This window comes from Pollachius pollachius (genome assembly GCF_949987615.1).
Source record: "Pollachius pollachius genome assembly, chromosome: 11".
Lineage (NCBI taxonomy): Eukaryota > Metazoa > Chordata > Actinopteri > Gadiformes > Gadidae > Pollachius > Pollachius pollachius.
Genome location: NC_136944.1, coordinates 21392143 through 21409168, shown reverse-complemented (window position 1 = coordinate 21409168; position 17026 = coordinate 21392143). Strand labels below are relative to the sequence as shown.

The following is a 17026-nucleotide window of genomic DNA, read 5'->3' as shown; positions in this document are numbered from 1 at the left end:
TAACCGCAGACACAGAACTACACTCCCAGCCTTGTGAAGACCACTTTACCCGGCTTCACCTTGTTTTCCAACTTAGCCACAGAGTAGCCACATCTCCATCAAGCCCCAGATCTCTGCCCACTGAAGGGCCTGTGGCCGCCGAGCCACTTAGCGCCATGTGATTAAAGTGAGTCATAAAAAGTCATGTGGCCGAGAGAAAAGCAAACACAGTTTTGAAAATGGATCTCAGTTTGAGGCCAGTTTTCGTTGGCCCTTTCGAACACGATAACAACGCTCGGAAAACCGGAGCGGCTACCACGAACGCATCGACCGAGCGACTGTCAAACGAGAATTCCCTAATTTTCCTGAGTACGTTAATGTTATTCCGTTGACATACCGTGGCGGTAGAGTAATAGTGCGCTAAGTTAGTAGGCTCTATATATCAAAATTAAGTGCTGCTGAGACATTGTTCCCCATAAAGAAATGCTGCGTCTGCATTCTGCGCGACGTTATTGGCTATTGTTGCTAGCTAAATGCCAAGCCATGGCTCTCTCCCATCCCTCACTACCGCCACCACGACAACCGTGGCTCTCAATTACCAAAAGTACGCTGCGATGAAAGTTTCCAACGTGCCCATGAGTTACGGCCGCCACGAGTTCTGCGGTTTAGTAATGACTTTACGAGCTGAATGACGGCGGGAGAAACAGACAGGCGCTCTAAATGGAACTGAGGGCTAGTGCTTCTCACTTGGTGCCCAATTATGTTCTGCTAATTGTTTCCTGAACTGGGCCCAAGGGCTTCCCCCTCGGCCCTGGATCCCAGGGTGGGCCTGGGAAGAGGTAGGATGTATGGGAAGGTATCTAATGGTGTATTAAGAGGAGGGGTGGAGGGGGAATGGTGGTAGGGGTTCCACTGCTTGCCGCAGGTTAGGGGGTTCAGTCCTGGATGTCTGAAAGATGGCAACCTGTTCCTTTTTAACGTTTGTCTGCATCCACCGTCACTTTTGTCTCCTGAGCCACTGAACGGGGGCTCTATGCCAGGTGTCAGGGAAAACTATTTATTTCTGACACACTCCTTTCAGATCCGATCTTTAAATTGTCATTTCCGTGCCTCTGCCGAATGACAAATTGGACAGTTCATTAAATTGGAGCAGAGAAGTTGCCTCTTCCCCTGTCTTTGTCGGTTGTATTGTGTCTATTCCTTTATCAAAATGATTTGAATCAGGGCGCACCATCCATCCATGTAGTCCCCTCCACTAATTCTCTTCCCCGATGCCCGACAGCGACTCACAAGGCAATGCCTGCGCTGGTGTGGGTTTGTTGTATCTTCTTCAGTCTTTTTCTCTTCAGCCGCCCCCCTGCTCCGTGAATGGAGTTACACAACTTGCTTACCTCTCCGTCTAAACAACCGCGTCAGCGTCGATGAGACACGTCACCGGCAGATGACATGGTTGGATATATAATAGGGGTAGGGGTCGCCCCGGAAACAGCATCCGTGTTTGTTGATTCTATACCGTAGCGGAACAAACATGTATCGTATGATGAAACATACCTGGAAAGCAGCGCAGCACTTTCTCATTCTAAGGTTATTATGTATTCAGTGGAACATCGGATACCTATTGTTATTGTTAGTACATATTATATTACACATATATATGTATTGCCTGAGTGCCCTTCTGTATATATATATACATGTATAAATATATTATTAGACACTCACTTGCGTTGAGTTCACCGAGAATATACATATACTTAGCCCAACACCACTCTCAGACAATTATTGTACGTTGTACGTCCTGGCACTTAAAATAGTACTCAGCATTGTGTAGCGTCTTATCCTAGCTATCTTTGTTGCATACGGGAATGGGTTAACCTAGCGATTGGTTAGTGCTTGGCACTTGGTTTTACAAACCTCCTTACTGTACCGACAGCGATATGTATAGTTGTTTCTCTTTCCTCTGAAAAATGTACTTATTGTAAGTCGCTTTGGATAAAAGCGTCTTGCTAAATGCCCTCAATGTAAATGTAAAGATAAATGTTTTGTACAAAGTGTCACTGAAACGGAACACAGTCCTCCTTGCTGTAAGGCTTCAAGCGGCCGGCCGGACTCACACTGAATGTGAAACGTGAAAGTGGGACGTGATCCACAAGCGTGTTACCCGTGGATCAGCGTCTCATTCCCGGGCCCCCCCCCTCCCCAGGGGTCCGCCTGACATGGAGCGTGACAGGAGCGTGAGGGACGGCTCCACGGCGCTTTGAGTGGCGGTACACTGAGTTGATTCCCGTATGACTGACTGTAAAGTACCTCCGACCCTCCGACTAGCACCGCCTCCTCCCCTCTCCCCCCCCCACACACACACACACACACACACTACACACACACACACACACACCCACAAGTCCCTCACTCACTCTCTCTCTCTCTCTCCGTCTCCCACTCTCTCCCTTCCACCTCCCCCCTCACACCAGACGGATAATGGTATGTGATCGCGCACGGCTCATGGTCGTTTCAGAATCGGGGGACAGCATCGGAGAGAGAGAGGGAGAGGGCGAGAGGGAGAGAGAGAGAGGGAGAGAGAGAGGGAGAGAGAGAAGGGCCCTGGAGGGTGTGTGCGGGGGGGGGGATCGCTGGTAGTTGCCCAGTTGTCGTTCTAATGGAGATGGATGCGGACTCAGAATTGTCTCCCGAAACGGCCGGCGCGGGGAGACACAGATCCATTTCTCCCTTCCTTGGAGTCGCCTATCTCTTTTTAATGAGGTAGGAAGTGGAGAGGGAAAGGAAGACACAGCGCGCACTGGGGGGGGGGGGGGGGGGGGGGGGAGGGGGGGGGGGGGGAGAAAGAATGAAAATTGAAGGAGTGAGGGAGAGAGAGAGAGAGACTAAGAATGAACAGAGAGAGACAGGGACAAAGAATGAACATAGAGAAGGAGAGAGAGAGAGAGAAAGAGAGAGAGCGAGAGAGAGAGAGAAAGAGTTAGGGAGAGAGAGAGACAATGACAGACCACATGCTGGGTGGAATGATGCGGCAGCAGTAGAACGAGGAGGAGAGATGGGATGACGCCAGCGGAGGCGATGGCCCCAGGCTGAGAGGACAGAGGACCGCCGCAGGTGTAACGATATTCAGGGGTAAACGATTCGGAAAGACGCCGTCACTAAGACTGGCCATCATGACGACCGTCTAACGGTGGGGCGTCCTGTCCCTCTCTTCTCTCCCACTCGTTAGACATTTCCATTGCTCCTCCTGCACCGCGGCCTCAACTCAAGACACGCTGCCGTACTAATGCCTTCGTGTGCAAATAACATCATTAAGTTCAACAAAACGGAACTAGCCCGAAGATGGGAAATGTGCCGGGTGAACAAGTGTGTTTTCATGTCGGCCGGCAGGTTTACAAACAGGCTTTATTGTGACCACAACATGTTTCCTGCTCTTTATTCGAGGGACAAAATCAGGCAGGCACCTAAATTGTTGTTTCCTCGCGGAGGCTTTTATCCAAAGGGGGATGTATCTTCGGCGTAACATGGTTTCCGTCGCCCCTGACCCCTGAGCAGAGCCTCCTGGTGTCTGTTGTGACGCCGTGTCAACGGGTTGTGGTGTTCAGTGTTACAGTCCCTCTAGGCCAGCCTCAGCCAATTGCCTAAGTGAAGAAAAGCATACCGCGAAAAAAACAAGGGTTTCAACCGAACAGCGTCGCTCTCTCAGCAGGGTCGTTCTGCTGACACCCTGGAAATACACGCACACGCACACATGCACACAAACGTGCACACCTGCACACACACACACACACAAGAAGATGTTTATTTACATAACGTCTGATCGTCCTTGTGATTTGATGTGCTACAATCTTTCGTTCCTTTGTAAGACAATGTTGCACTTATTAAGTTGCATGTACTCAAATGTGATATATTGCTCTTTCAATTTGCCCTAAACCAGCCCTAATTACCCCTTATACAGGCTAACTGTGTGTAACACCCCCTAAGCCTAGCCCCTCCGAAGGACAAGAAAGAATATTAACTTAATTAACGTTGAGAGGGGGCGCAAAGTGGGGGGTCCCTCTTCTAGGGAGGGGGAGGAGTGGAATGGGTGCCATAATGGATTAGTTAGAATACGTCAGCAGTGTCAGCATCCCTGAACAGAGGAACTGAAGACTGAACACAAAATTCGCTATCCAACTGTCAAACATCTCTAAAGCAATACCTCCCCCTGGTGGACAAACCGAGTCGAAGTGAAAGTCGTTCCTCGAATGGATTTTTTTCTTAAAGAGACATACACACAGCGTCAGTCACGTGTTGCCCGTTGTGAGTCCTCCTCTGCAGGGCGCTGGCCTCCTCTGTGGGCCTCCAGGTGCTCCAGCATGACCTTCCAGTACTTGTCCAGGCTCTGCTTCATCTCCGTCACGTCCCTCTGGATGACCTCCAGCAGGTACAGCTTGGACAGCCCCTCCTCCACGGAGGACCCGGCTTCGTTCTGCTCCGCCCCCTCCTCCCCCGTGGCCCTGCCCCTCTCTGTGACATCATCATCCTCTGACGCCGAGCTCATGGCCTGCTCCCACACCATCTCGAAGTGGGCGTCGACGAAGGCCTCCAGCTCCTCTAGGCTGCTGCTGCCCCATTGGTCGATCAGGGCCTGCAGGTCTCCCGACGCGAAGAGCTTCCTCAGGGCGTCGTCTCGGGGTCGCCATGGCGGCCGCGCCGTGAGGGCGTACTCCTCAGTCGCCGCCGCCGCGGTCGTCAGCGCCCTCTGCTGGTGGGAGGGGGAGGCCGGCTCTGACCCTCTGCGTCTCGGCGGGAACACGCAGACCCGGCCTTCACTCAGTACCTCCACGCGGCCGTGTGGAGAACTGGTCCGAGACCAGTTTGGCAGAATCCCCATCGCAGCCAGTATGTCCCTCAAAGTCCATCTCAGCAACTTGTCGCCTCTGAGGTCAGGGCATGAAATACGTGAGGGCCGGCTGTTCATGTCGATGTAGATGTTGAGAGCCAATCTGGTCTGTTCCGGTCGTGCGACCACACGACAACTCATGCTGGTCTCGGCTGGACAGTCCAGGGGTGATGAGTTATTGGTGCAGGGTAACCCCACTGGAAAGGACAATACTGTCAGAATTGAGGGAGGGTTTATGTTGGGGAAAAGGGGTACAAAAAGTGCAAATACACCAATTACGGTCGCAGCATAACTGCCTGGGCCATATTCTGGCCAAATTACGATATCTAAACCAACTCTGCTCTCCTAAAGCTGCTGATTCAGTGTGCTTCATTGCCTACATTTATATACCGGCCAAATGTGGTCGAACTGTTACAGTAAAAGTTCAAAGAAACCCCATGTTTTTCCTCTTTTTTTCCCGAAAACCTTAACCTATGACTTAGGAAATCATGCTATGAGGCTAACGACATGTAAAACCAGTGGAAGTCGCCGTGTGTTTTGTCTAATTACAGCGTACTCACCACCCCGGATCTCCCTGTGACGTTGACCCGCCGCTGACCCCTGTTTCTTGTGTCCTACTGCCGGGGTCACACGGTTCCTGATTGAATCTCCCCCTCTCTGGAGCAGGGCCAGCAGCATCTCCCCCACCTGCTCCAGGAGCCGGTGGACCTGGGCCCCGTCTCCCCGGTGCCGGTTGTCCAGGACGTGGTAGCGGCTCCCACACCGCTCCACCAGGCTCCTCAGGGCCTCGCCCTCGCCCTCGATCCGCTCCTCGATGCTCGTGTCCCCCAGCCAGTCGCCGTGGCTGAACAGCACCATGGCTCGGCTCCACCGCATCTCCTTGTCCTCCTCCCCCTCCTTCTCTTCCTCATTCTCCTCCTCGTCCTCTGCTCCTCCCAACATCTGCTCCTCCTCCTCCTCCTCCTCCTCCTTCTCCGCTCCTCCCAACACCTGCTCCTCCAGGGCCTCCAGGAGAGAGGAGGTGAAGGAGGAGCTGGCGTTGACCACCAGCAGGAGGGCACTCAGGCCGCTCGTGACCTCTCGCTCGCGGCCACGTGCGGGCGGCGGAAGGGGAGGCGGCTCCACCACCGTCACGGCCACGCCTCTCACGCGGGCGTGTCTCTCGGCGCCCGCGGCGGCCGGGCCGTCGGCGTGGGAACCCCCTCGGCCCAGGATGGTGTCTCCGCAGGAGGTCCTGCCCGTGTTTCTGCCGCCCAGCAGTACCAGTCTCAAGTCTGTGGCGGGGGGGAGCTTCTCTGATGGAAACAAAGGTTTGGTTCGTCGGTTAGAAAAACACGAGGAATGAGGTTCTGAGTTCAGAGTTCACCTGGACTCTGCACAGCCTTCGCCTCCCCCCCCCCCAAAATGTACTTATTGTAAACCGCTTTAGATAAAAACGTCTGCTAAAAGCTCTAAATGTAACAGAAAATGTTAAGTGAGGCGACGTTAGAGAAATAGGCGATTCATAAAGCATCTGTACGACGAGGTTGATGACGGTTTGAGGTTGTCCAACCACGCGTCGACGCCTGTGTCTCCCTCACCCAGCTCGGACCTCAGCGCCTGCCTCTGCTCGTTCTTCAGCTCCTGCTCCGCCCTCCTCCTCTCCTCCTCCTTCTCCTCCTCCAGGAGGAGGGCTTCCTCCGTCACAGCGCCTCCGGCTTGGAGATAGCCACAGCCCTGGTTGGCCGCCGCCATCGCCTCCACCTTCTCCACCAGCTCGGCCACCTGGAAGCCGACGTCTCCCGTGCGTTTGTTGTTCATCACGTGGTACCTGGGATGAACGACTAATTAGATCCTTTGTGGTATCGTTGTTTCGGGCTCGGTATGGCTCGGAGAGTGATAAATGTTCAACGGGTGGTTTATGCAGGGACACAGGGTCAATGATCTGGCAGGTGGTTCACGAAGCATCTCTCAAAACAAAGTGAGGGATTCAGTTTGTATTGGAAGTGGGCGGAATGGTCAATAAGCCAAGCCTACAGGTTTTAATTGACCCCGGTCAACTTTTGTTCTGGGCCTGGGCAGAATGGTAAAGAAAGAGGCCATGTTTGTAGTGTCATTCATCTACAAACTCATAAAACCGTATATGGTGACGTCCACTATGTGGAGAAAAAAACATTCATAACCGGTGTCGAAACAGGTGGTCAAAAATAATCACCTGTCGCCGCAGCGGTCCACGAGCCACCGCAACGGCTCGCCCTCGCTCTCCACGAAGCGCTCCACGCTCGTGTCCCCCAGCCAATCGCCGAAGCTGAACACCAGGAGGGCGTGGCCCCAGGCCGCGGGCCCCAGCAGCAGCTCCACGTGCTCCTGCGCGGCCCTCCGGTGGGTCTCGGTGAAGGCGCGGTCCACGCGGACCACCAGGAGGAGCGCGTGGGGCCCGGGGGGGCACAGACGCACGCCGCGGGACAGCTCGCACCGGTCGAAGGCGGAGGTCTCCGCGGCGTAGTAGTTCCTCCACCAGCCGGGCGTGTCCACCACGGTCATGTCCCGGTCGAGGACGCGGGCGCCGCGGTGGACCCGGCACCGCGCCGTTCTCCCGGAGCCCTCCCGCTGGGCGTCGCTGAGGCCCAGCAGGGCGTGGACCACGGAGGTCTTACCAGAACCAGTGGCTCCCAGCACCACCAGTCTGAGGCCAGCGAGGGGGCGCACACCTTCTGCGGGTAAGATAAATACGAAAGCACGGGTTTTAAAGGCTCTAATACAAACTATATTTGGTTGAATATTAGATTACAATATTAAGTTGTTGCAGTCTCGGTCGGGTTGTTGTGGGTATACGTATTTCTTTTATTTATTTTTGTTTATATAAAAAAGAAAGCACTGTAATAATGACGATTTTGTGGCTTGATATTTTGAAATGACACTTCATAATACAAATATTGGAAACAATATTAAGTTGCATTCATTTCAAGTTAATGTTACGGACCTTGCATTTGAGCTCTTTGCTCCTTCGTCCTGAGGAACCTCTGCAGAGCTCTCTCCTCCACCATCTTTATGCTCTGGTTGATCCTTCGTAAACAGCTGGGTTCTATTTCAAAAGGTCTATCCGCATTCTCGGTGGCCAGTTTCAGTATTTTGACACACAGCTGTGTGACCTGGCCGCCTACCGTGTCGCTAGGCAGCGTGAGACGATGGCGCCTCTGGCCGCACTTCTCAACCAGCCACTGGAGGCCGCTGTTGTCCGTCTTCTCGTCCGCTCCATGCTCTCCCCTGTCCACGCATGTGAGGAGAACGATACAGTGCCGCCACACTGCCTCGCCGAGGAGGGCTACGTGTTGCTCCAGAGCCCTCCGACGCTGTTCGGAGAAGACCGAACACGCCTTGACGACAATCAGGAACACATGTGGTCCCGGGAAACACAAAAGTGCACTGCTGGCGATCTCTCTCTTTACTAGTTCTGCGGTGTCTCGTGTTCCCAGGTCACACCACCAGCCAGGTGAGTCCACCACGGAGATCCAGCGCCCCGCCATCACCCCTTGCCTCTTGGAGCAGGTGGTCCGCTCCCTCGTCACAAACTCCTCCTTGCCGAGCAGGAGGTTGCCTACAACGCTTTTCCCCGAGTTTCGCCCGCCGAGGAGGATGATTTTTAGGTGTGATTTGCAACCGTCCTCCCCTAACAGAGAGAAGAGCGAGGGTTAGGTCAAACAATTTATCTCTCTCTCTCTCTCTCTCTCTCTCTCTCTCTCTCTCTCTCTCTCTCTCTCTCTCTCTCTCTCTCTCTCTCTCTCTCTCTCTCTCTGTCTCTCTCCCAAATTATTTTTTTAAAAAAAAGGAAGCTTTATGGCATGACTATTGTGGTAAACCAAACAGTGTTGCCAAAAGCATTACGGCGCTCTCTTTCCTCTCTCCCATTAATATTTTTAGTTGACCAGATGGGCGTTTATAACATGTGTGTGTTTTTGCCCGAATTTGCTAAAATATACTTCGCGGACATTTTTGAATTTGGGACAGTGGAGGAGGAAGTGCTGCTGGTCTCTACAGCAGCTTCTTCACACTGCTGGCACAGCCGCTCCTCTTTGGGCAGTCATGACTTCCTACGTCGGCCTGTTTCTATGGCCAGGCTGTGAGCGCTCAGTCTGTACTTTGTTAACATCACTCTGTGTCTAACTGTCACTGTGGTCAGGAAGGGGGCCACAGTGTACTGTCTATTTAGGGCCAGATAACACTGCATTTTGCTGTGTGTGTGTGTGTGTTTTAGTGTTCTAATGGGTGAGGTTGGTTTGTTTCTGATGTTTTATAATTTGGTTGAGTCTAATTGGTATGTTCTCAGGCTGGTCCTGAGGCAGAGCAGAGGGGGAACGTGTCTGTGGACAGAGATCCGGATTAGGGGATACTGGCCTAATTCAGCTCTGCAGGCGTTGTTAGTGGTTGTCCTGTGTGCCTGCAGAATGCTTTTACAAATTTAAGTGTTTGCAATTTCAATTGGATGTTTTTCCCATTGGTCAAACAGTTGGTTGGTTTGTGGCCCCCACACCTCACTTCCATAGAGCAGGATGGGTTCAATAATTGCTTGAAGTAGTTTGAGCCAAATTAGAATTGGAATCTGAATCTAAATTTGTCTTTTGATTGCATGAAAAGCCCTGCATGCTTTCTCTCTCAGTTCATTGACTGCTGGATTTAAACTTCCAGTGGAACTTATTTTCGGGCCTAAGTAATTGTATTCTAAACAGTTTTCTATTTTATGTGTTCCTATTGTGAAGTGCAATGTGTTTCCCAGACATCTGGGTCTTTTCTGGAATATCATGGATTTTGTTTTCTTAATGTTAACAGCCAGGGCCCAGGTCTGACAGTAACGGTCTAGTAGGTCTAGACTCTGTTGAAGTCCTTCTTTTGTGGGACTTAACAGAATTAAATCATCTGCGCAAAGAAGGAATTTGATCTTGGTGTTGTGGAGAGTGAGACCTGGCACTGTGGACTGTTCCAGAATGGAGGCCAGCTCATTTATGTAAATGTTGAACAGTGCAGGTGATAGACAGCAGCCTCGTCTCACTCCCCGCTCCTGAGAAATAAAATCTGTTCGCTTGTGTCCTATCTTCATGCCGCACATGTTGTTTGTGTACATTGATTTTATTATGTCATATGCTTTACCCCCTACACCGCTCTGAAGAAGTTTGTAAAGTAATCCAATGTGCCAAATGGAGTCGAATGCTCTTTTGAAATCAATGAAACAAGCAAATATTTGGTTTGGTTTTGGTTGACATATTTGTCTACCAGGGTGTGGAGGGTGTAAATATGATCTGATGTGTGGTGATTTGGTAATCCAATTTGACTTTTGCTTAGGACATTGTGTTTCATAAGGAAGTCTATGAGTCTCGAATAAATAATGCTACAGAATACCTTCCCCAGGTTACTGTTCACACAAATGCCTCTGTAATTATCAGGGTCAGATTTATTTCCATTTTTAAAAATAGGTGTTATGAGACCACGATTCCAGATGTCTGGGAAATAACCTACACTCAAGATCAAGTTGAATAATTTTAGAATAGCCATTCTGATTTTTTTACTGCTGTGTTTCAACATCTCGTACATGATGTCTCTCTTTCTCTCTCTCTTTCTCTCTCTCTCTCTCTCTCTCTCTCTCTCTCTCTCACACACACCCACACATTATAAAAGAAAACACAACTAAAAACACAATCATTTATCATCCCTGATTAAACATTTACCCTATGAAAACAGAACTGACCCACTCTAAATCATGTTCCATTAAAAACAACGATAACAAAATAACTGGGAGGAGCATAAAACATGCCATCTCCATGTATTTGGTTTGTTTGACTTGGATCCTGTTTACAGCGTAAACACTTCGCCGTGTGCTGTACTGGTTCAGACACGATGCCATCCATCAGAGGGCTAACTTGTCACTTAACTGAGATGAAGTTAAAGCACATTCATGATGGGCTGAGCTGAGCTGTCCTTCTGTCTGTCCGTGCAGGTGTGTTTATTTCTACGTCCTTGCATGTAATGTAATTATGTGTGTCACAAAGAACCTGTTGAAATGTGATCTCGAACCAGATATTGATACAGACAGACAGACAGACAGACAGACAGACAGACAGACAGACAGACAGACAGACAGACAGACAGACAGACAGACAGACATATATAGCCCTTTATGGCGATCCTATAGTTTGAGTAGAGTTTACATTTAAATTCCCAAATGAGTTTAATAAAAACATTTTAAAATAAATGCGGTTTTCGGGCTGACACCTAATTTGAATTGTTGTCAGTGAGCCTCAGTGGCGCTACAATAATACAACCAAACAGTATCCACAGTAAAGTCTTATTTAAAGACACTATTGTATTCTATACTCTTAGTGTAAGCCACCATCCGAACCACACTGAATTGTGGATTACTGAAACGAACAAGCCAATACACATGTTAAATATATTACTCATGACATACAAATAAATAAGCTACTGGAGGCAATTTGTCGGCTGGGTCTGGTAGATAGTTTGAAATTGATATGAAAACAAAATATTGAAACAAACACTTACATGATAGTTCTTGCTTAGCCATTCCAGTGTAATGTCTTCAGCTCGGCCGAGTGTATTTACACCTTTACAGAACTCCAGAAGGAGCTTCTCCAACATCTTTTAGCCTCCCCTTGGAGGTGTGGAGGTTAATGTTTCACTACCTTCTGTGCTAATGAGTCTGAAGGTTGACGTCCAGATGATTAACAAGTTGGTCTGAATACTTCCTTGCAGTATGAATAAAAATGTAAATACTGCCACCTCCTTCGAGGTGGCAGTATTTATTGCCTAAGTCTTATTTAGTATCTAATATCAAATCAATCAATTTGGAGACAATACTGTTGTTCATTATAACAGAAGTAATGACCAATGGCTCACTTGTGGGGCTCATATGAAAGTATATGTCGTCATATTTATTTATATTAATTGTAATTATACTGTACATGGGTTAAACCATTCCATAGCTTCTAGCCCTCTCTCGTCGCCTCTTTAGTTTTCCCAGCCTGCATCATGTATACTTTCCCATGTAAATAATGTACTGTAACGTGATATAATGTAAAATGTAACGTAATACTCCAAGCACAACAGTTAATCTCGCCCTGTCACGATCTCCCTCCGCCCGTCCCCCATTGTTTACGCCCCCTTACGGTTTATATACCGCTGTTTAAGCCCCGCCCCCTCAGTATTTATATACCGCTGTCTAAACCCCACCCCGCAGTGTGCTGCCTGACCGTGAATCGAACAGCATAGCTACAGTCGCCAGACGCTACACGGAACAATAATGAAGGTCCAGGTCCGAGTTGAATACTGGTAAATATGGCTGGGATGAAATAACTTAGTTGTGCGCGTTGATGTTGAATTATGTTTAAATGTCCCGTTGCCATTCAGCAGCCGGCTTTCATAAGCAGCTAATGGCTAGCCGGCTAACATACCACTGTACGCCTGTGGTTGATGACGTGACCCTTGGGTTTGCCCTTAATTGCAGTGATTTATTAGTTTATCTCCTTCCTCTTGTTCCAGTGGCGGATGAGGGTATGGACCCCGCTATCAGGAGCTCCGGAAAGTAGTCCTAGCGGAGTTCCCTGAAGCGGACGTGTCTGGGTTTGTGGGCCGGTCCAGTAAGTACACAACTTTGATGTTATTATGTATTATTAATGTATATTCAAAACTATTGTTAATGTGAAAAGATGTGATATCACGGAGTGCACATCAAACTCCTCACCTTGCAAGGTAAGGGGAGGATGCGTGACTCCCCCACTACAATTTACTTTTCTCTTTTGTTTCTGTTTGTCCGTCAACAGGTAGTTTCGAGATCGAGATCAACGGCCAGCTGGTCTTCTCCAAACTCGAGCTGAAAGGCTTCCCCATCGAGGATGAAGTGAGTATTCCTTTCATTTCCCCCTCGTAGAGGCACGCAAATACCTTCAAAACTCCCAGCCGAGGTCTGATCGGAGCATTCCTTCGCCCCGTGTAGGTCATGGATGCGATCCAGAAAGCCCAGGACGGCAAACCGGTGGCGAAGCTCACCAAGAGCCGAGCCCCGTGTGTCATCATGTAAACCAGGCGGCCTCTAAACATCCTTTCCTCATACGGCCTCGTTGTGATCCACTCCCCGGTGGCCAATCCGGCCTCCCTCCAGGTGAAACTCGATCTCAAACCTGTCCGATGGGAGGACCCAACACGCGCGCTCTGGCACGCTGCCCATGCACTGAGCTCAAAGCCACGGTTTAATTCAAGGTGTGATCGCTATAGGGGCCCCGCAGTGTGTCTCTCACCCCTCCGTTTCTTCTAACGTGTTGCGCAGGACATCCATGACTACCATATCCCAACCGGTTGAAGGGTATGGTATGATGTTTGCAGTCCTAGTTGCTTCCCGTGGGGATGCGGGGCGGGGGAGAGGGCATTGTCGTGGGGGATGGAGGGAGTCTGTTTTTGCTTTCATACAAGCCTCGTTGCCTGGCGATACGAACTGCCTGTCGTTTTTTTTTTTTAATAGCGTTTAGATTAATTAATGTAAGGTAGACCCGAGTCTCTTATTTTTGTGTGTATTGGGGAACGCAGAGGGAATGGGTCTATGCAAAGTAATTGGTGGTCAAAGCATGCAACGCATATTTTAAGTTTTGTTTGGTTTTCCAAATTAACTGGTTCATTATGAAAAGATGCAACTGTGTATACATGCGCTTGCTTCTCAGTATCTATTGGGTAGGAATTCACTGCTTTTTTTCAAGTTTTTCAACTTGAAACTGTAAAACAGTTATGTAATGAGAAACTGCACTTTATCATCTGTTATTTAAACCACCCTCTGTTTTTTCTCAACACAGACCAATTCAATGTAAACGTCAACTTTGTAACATCTGTCTGTAAAATAAAATGAATAATTTGGAAGTCATTGTTTTGTGTTATATATCTCCCTACCTAGTTAATTAAGGTTGACTCAAATGGATTCAGCTTGCACTATAAAGTCTGCTATCTCTATTAAGTAAGCAAGTTAAAATGCCCACTGGACTAACCTTTGACCAACCAGGTAATGGATTTGATGTGGGCGTAATAAGCGGCCATTTCGATATTATTTGATGCTCATAACCACCCCGACTGGTTTGAGTCCCAGGTGGCATTCCTCTCCCTAAAGTCTAGTCTCAACATGACTCCGCATTTTGTAGGCATTGCGTGAGAAACGTTAATTTCTTGCGTGTTTTAGACTGAGCTATCTAATGACAAGTGACTCGTATAGTATTAATGTATAGTTTATATATCATTGCATAAAATACATTTTTTACAATATTTCTATGGAATGTTTTTGAATTTTTCGCAATTAATTTAGTCTGACTTCAAGAAATTAAGAGAAATTCTCATGAGTAATATTTCTTTAGGGTACAACTTTACCTGCCATGGGTCATTGAGCACTTTTTCTATAACTATCCCTTATCTGTCTGTTCTCCAATTTATGCTTGCTTTACTTTAAGATGGATTTTAAATGTATAATAGGGTAGCTGTTAAAGTGAGAGAACCTTTGGGGAAAAAAAACTTTTTATTCTTAATTGAAGCTGTAAAGCATTCGTTGGAAGTAGCAGAGAAAGGCGCATGATGCGTTAGCGACACATTTTCATTAAAATACATTTGCAATGCAAATAAAACGTGTAGAATTTGTATTTGTGTTATTAGATAAGAGGTATGGTAGATTATAAAGCCTGCATGTGTCAACAAGTATATGGGCTTTTCTATATTTAAAATATTCTCTACAAAATCTCTATCTCCCGTTTCTATATTTACTTAAAGTATTTTGCTTAATTGTATGTACCCGAATGATTCTTTATCTATTGAGGCCATGTCTTCATTGTTGAATGCACTTCGCTGTGGACGAAAGCGTCAGCTAGATATGTGTATTGTAGTGTTGGTAACACTAGGGGACGCAGCTTCACCCTCTAAAAAGCAAAGGAGTGGTTTTCAAACCGCGCTCTGACCCAATGTTTAATTTTCTTTAAAAAATCTAAAATAAATCTGCCTACTGACACTCATCACTGTGTGATTTGTATGTGATCGACGTAGTATGTTGTATGTATTGGAAAATATACATAGAATAATACTATATTTTGTGTAATTCACATAATATACATATATCATATATATTTTATGTATATATAATATACATATATTGTGTTACATAAATATACATGTGCACACCGTACACATTGTTATAACTATTTCACTATTTGTTTGCTGCTGTAGAAGCGGCTGTTGTAGCGAAGTTCCCCTGTTTTACCACTAGGTGGGATGCTGATTAGCTCGTTCATCTACCCTCTAGTGACGTCAAACATGGGAGTGTCCACCCAGATGTATGATGGATAGCTCAGCTGACCCACTGGTTCAGTCTACTGCGTCATAGGCTGGTGGCTGGATCTAACTATCATACGTCTGGGTCACTGTGGATAGAAATGGCTCGTAATGGATAGTCAACATCGCACATGGTGGTTTACACCATATTACTGATCGATCGTTTCACTTTGTGTGAACATGTGTTACATAAAACATGTGTTTAACCCATCACAATGGGACAGTAACATTTAATGCATATTTATCTTTACAGACTTTTCTCTTACTCTCTCTTACATAGCCTACTAAAGCCAACAGTTAATATGGTATTGTCTTTTGATTGCAGCATCGGTGCCTTTCCGCTGACATAGGCTTCCCTCACATTTTATTAATTTACTTTGTGAATTCATTTTTATAAATTGTGTTTGATAAAAAACCTATCATTTCCATTCTCGCAACAACAAAAAAACGCATTCTCAAAGGAATAATGACAATGCAGAGAGACATGTTTTCTCCTTTAAACAGAGCGTTCCTCACGATATTCGCTACAGGCCCCACCTCCCACTGTTAGCCTAATTATTTAAACTCAGTTTTATTGATTAGGCCTACTGCCATTTTATTTCTAGGGTTGACTGGCAAACAAATACACTTTTGTTTTCAGTTTCGCTTATCTTTTTTATGTTTGCTGTTTTGGTTTTAATTGTAGCCTACTCTACTTTGTGTAGGTAGTTTTTAGTAGGCTAACTATTTTCTTTATGGGAGACTTCCGGGGGCGCCGTGGCCGCGGCGGACTGCATGGCTCCCGGGCCGAGGTAGGCGTTACGTTGAGGTTCTGGGTACGCGAGATGGTTGTCACCAAACGGCTTGTTCCGCCGCTGATAAAGCTTATCTAGCCCCTATAGAAGCACTTGAGCGAACATTGCTATGCCATGTGATCTGCGGTGACCGTTGAAGCCATGTGGGAGATGTTTTATATGCCGCCTTGTTCAGGCTTGGTACAGGTAGGTAATTGAACCCCGTGCCTCTCGGCTGGGGGTGTGAACACCTGTAAACACCTGTCGGAAAAGGTTCCTTTATTCCACTATTTGAGTTTTTTTTATTTTCGTTATGTTATATTGTTACCGAAATGTTCGGCTAACGTTAGCATAGGTTAGACCAAACATCTGTTTTTGTAACATAAATGTTGTTTTTTTTCTACCCAATTCGTATTAAAAACAATGAAATATATTTTTCCACTGTAAATGTATAAGTAGACCTATACATCTTAATATATAGGTTGATTAGCCCACATATATATGTATTGTTAAATTCTCCAGTTCAACTATGTCTGTGTCAATCCTTGATTCTGGATCCTGAATTCTTCTGGAAAATAAGGGCGCTAATAGATTTGATAAAATAATAATAATAATATTCAGAATTATATCCAGCAACAGTGTACAACAGTGTCACTGTCTTTAATATGATTTCAGAAATTTTGAGCCTTTAGTTCTGAAAAAAGAGTACCCTTGACATCATTATTATTAATATTGGTAGAAGTACAGTAGAAGGCTTAGTAATACTAAATTCCCATTCAAAAGTGTGACCAAATGTTTGTAGACCTTGTCATTAAAATACAAACTAATCCTTGAATGAAATAAAATGAAAAACAAGCCATTGTCTCATTATATTGTACGTAAAATGCAGTTTTTAAAAGACTGAAGGTGTGGACCATTAATAGTGCCGCAACCCTGTATTACCATTGGGAGTGTCTGTGTACAATGTGCCGTAAGATTATAGTCACACTGTTCAGTCCAGCGACACATGGACACAGCAGATAGCTTTCAACCCGATAACACAACCATGTCCCCGGCA

At 47.1% G+C, this 17026-nt stretch overlaps 2 protein-coding genes across 2 annotated transcripts; one reads left to right on the top strand and one right to left on the bottom strand.

Annotated features, from left to right (window-relative positions):
- Positions 1-4255: 4255 nt before the first annotated feature.
- On the bottom strand, positions 4256-8828 carry LOC307082571 (uncharacterized protein; the record flags this gene model as incomplete). The annotated part of the gene is given in 9 exon segments (XM_079746191.1): positions 4256-4644; positions 4918-5010; positions 5419-5743; positions 5786-6153; positions 6439-6668; positions 7053-7551; positions 7821-8496; positions 8498-8507; positions 8818-8828. Coding segments are annotated over 9 exon segments (2601 nt in total).
- A 3242-nt stretch (positions 8829-12070) lies between these two features.
- LOC307082263 (migration and invasion enhancer 1-like) lies at positions 12071-13750 on the top strand. The gene is made up of 4 exons (XM_079745779.1): positions 12071-12175; positions 12386-12483; positions 12667-12743; positions 12840-13750. The coding sequence occupies exons 1-4, from the start codon at positions 12147-12149 to the stop codon at positions 12921-12923; spliced, it is 288 nt and encodes a 95-aa protein (XP_079601905.1). The 5' UTR covers positions 12071-12146; the 3' UTR covers positions 12924-13750.
- Positions 13751-17026: the final 3276 nt, after the last annotated feature.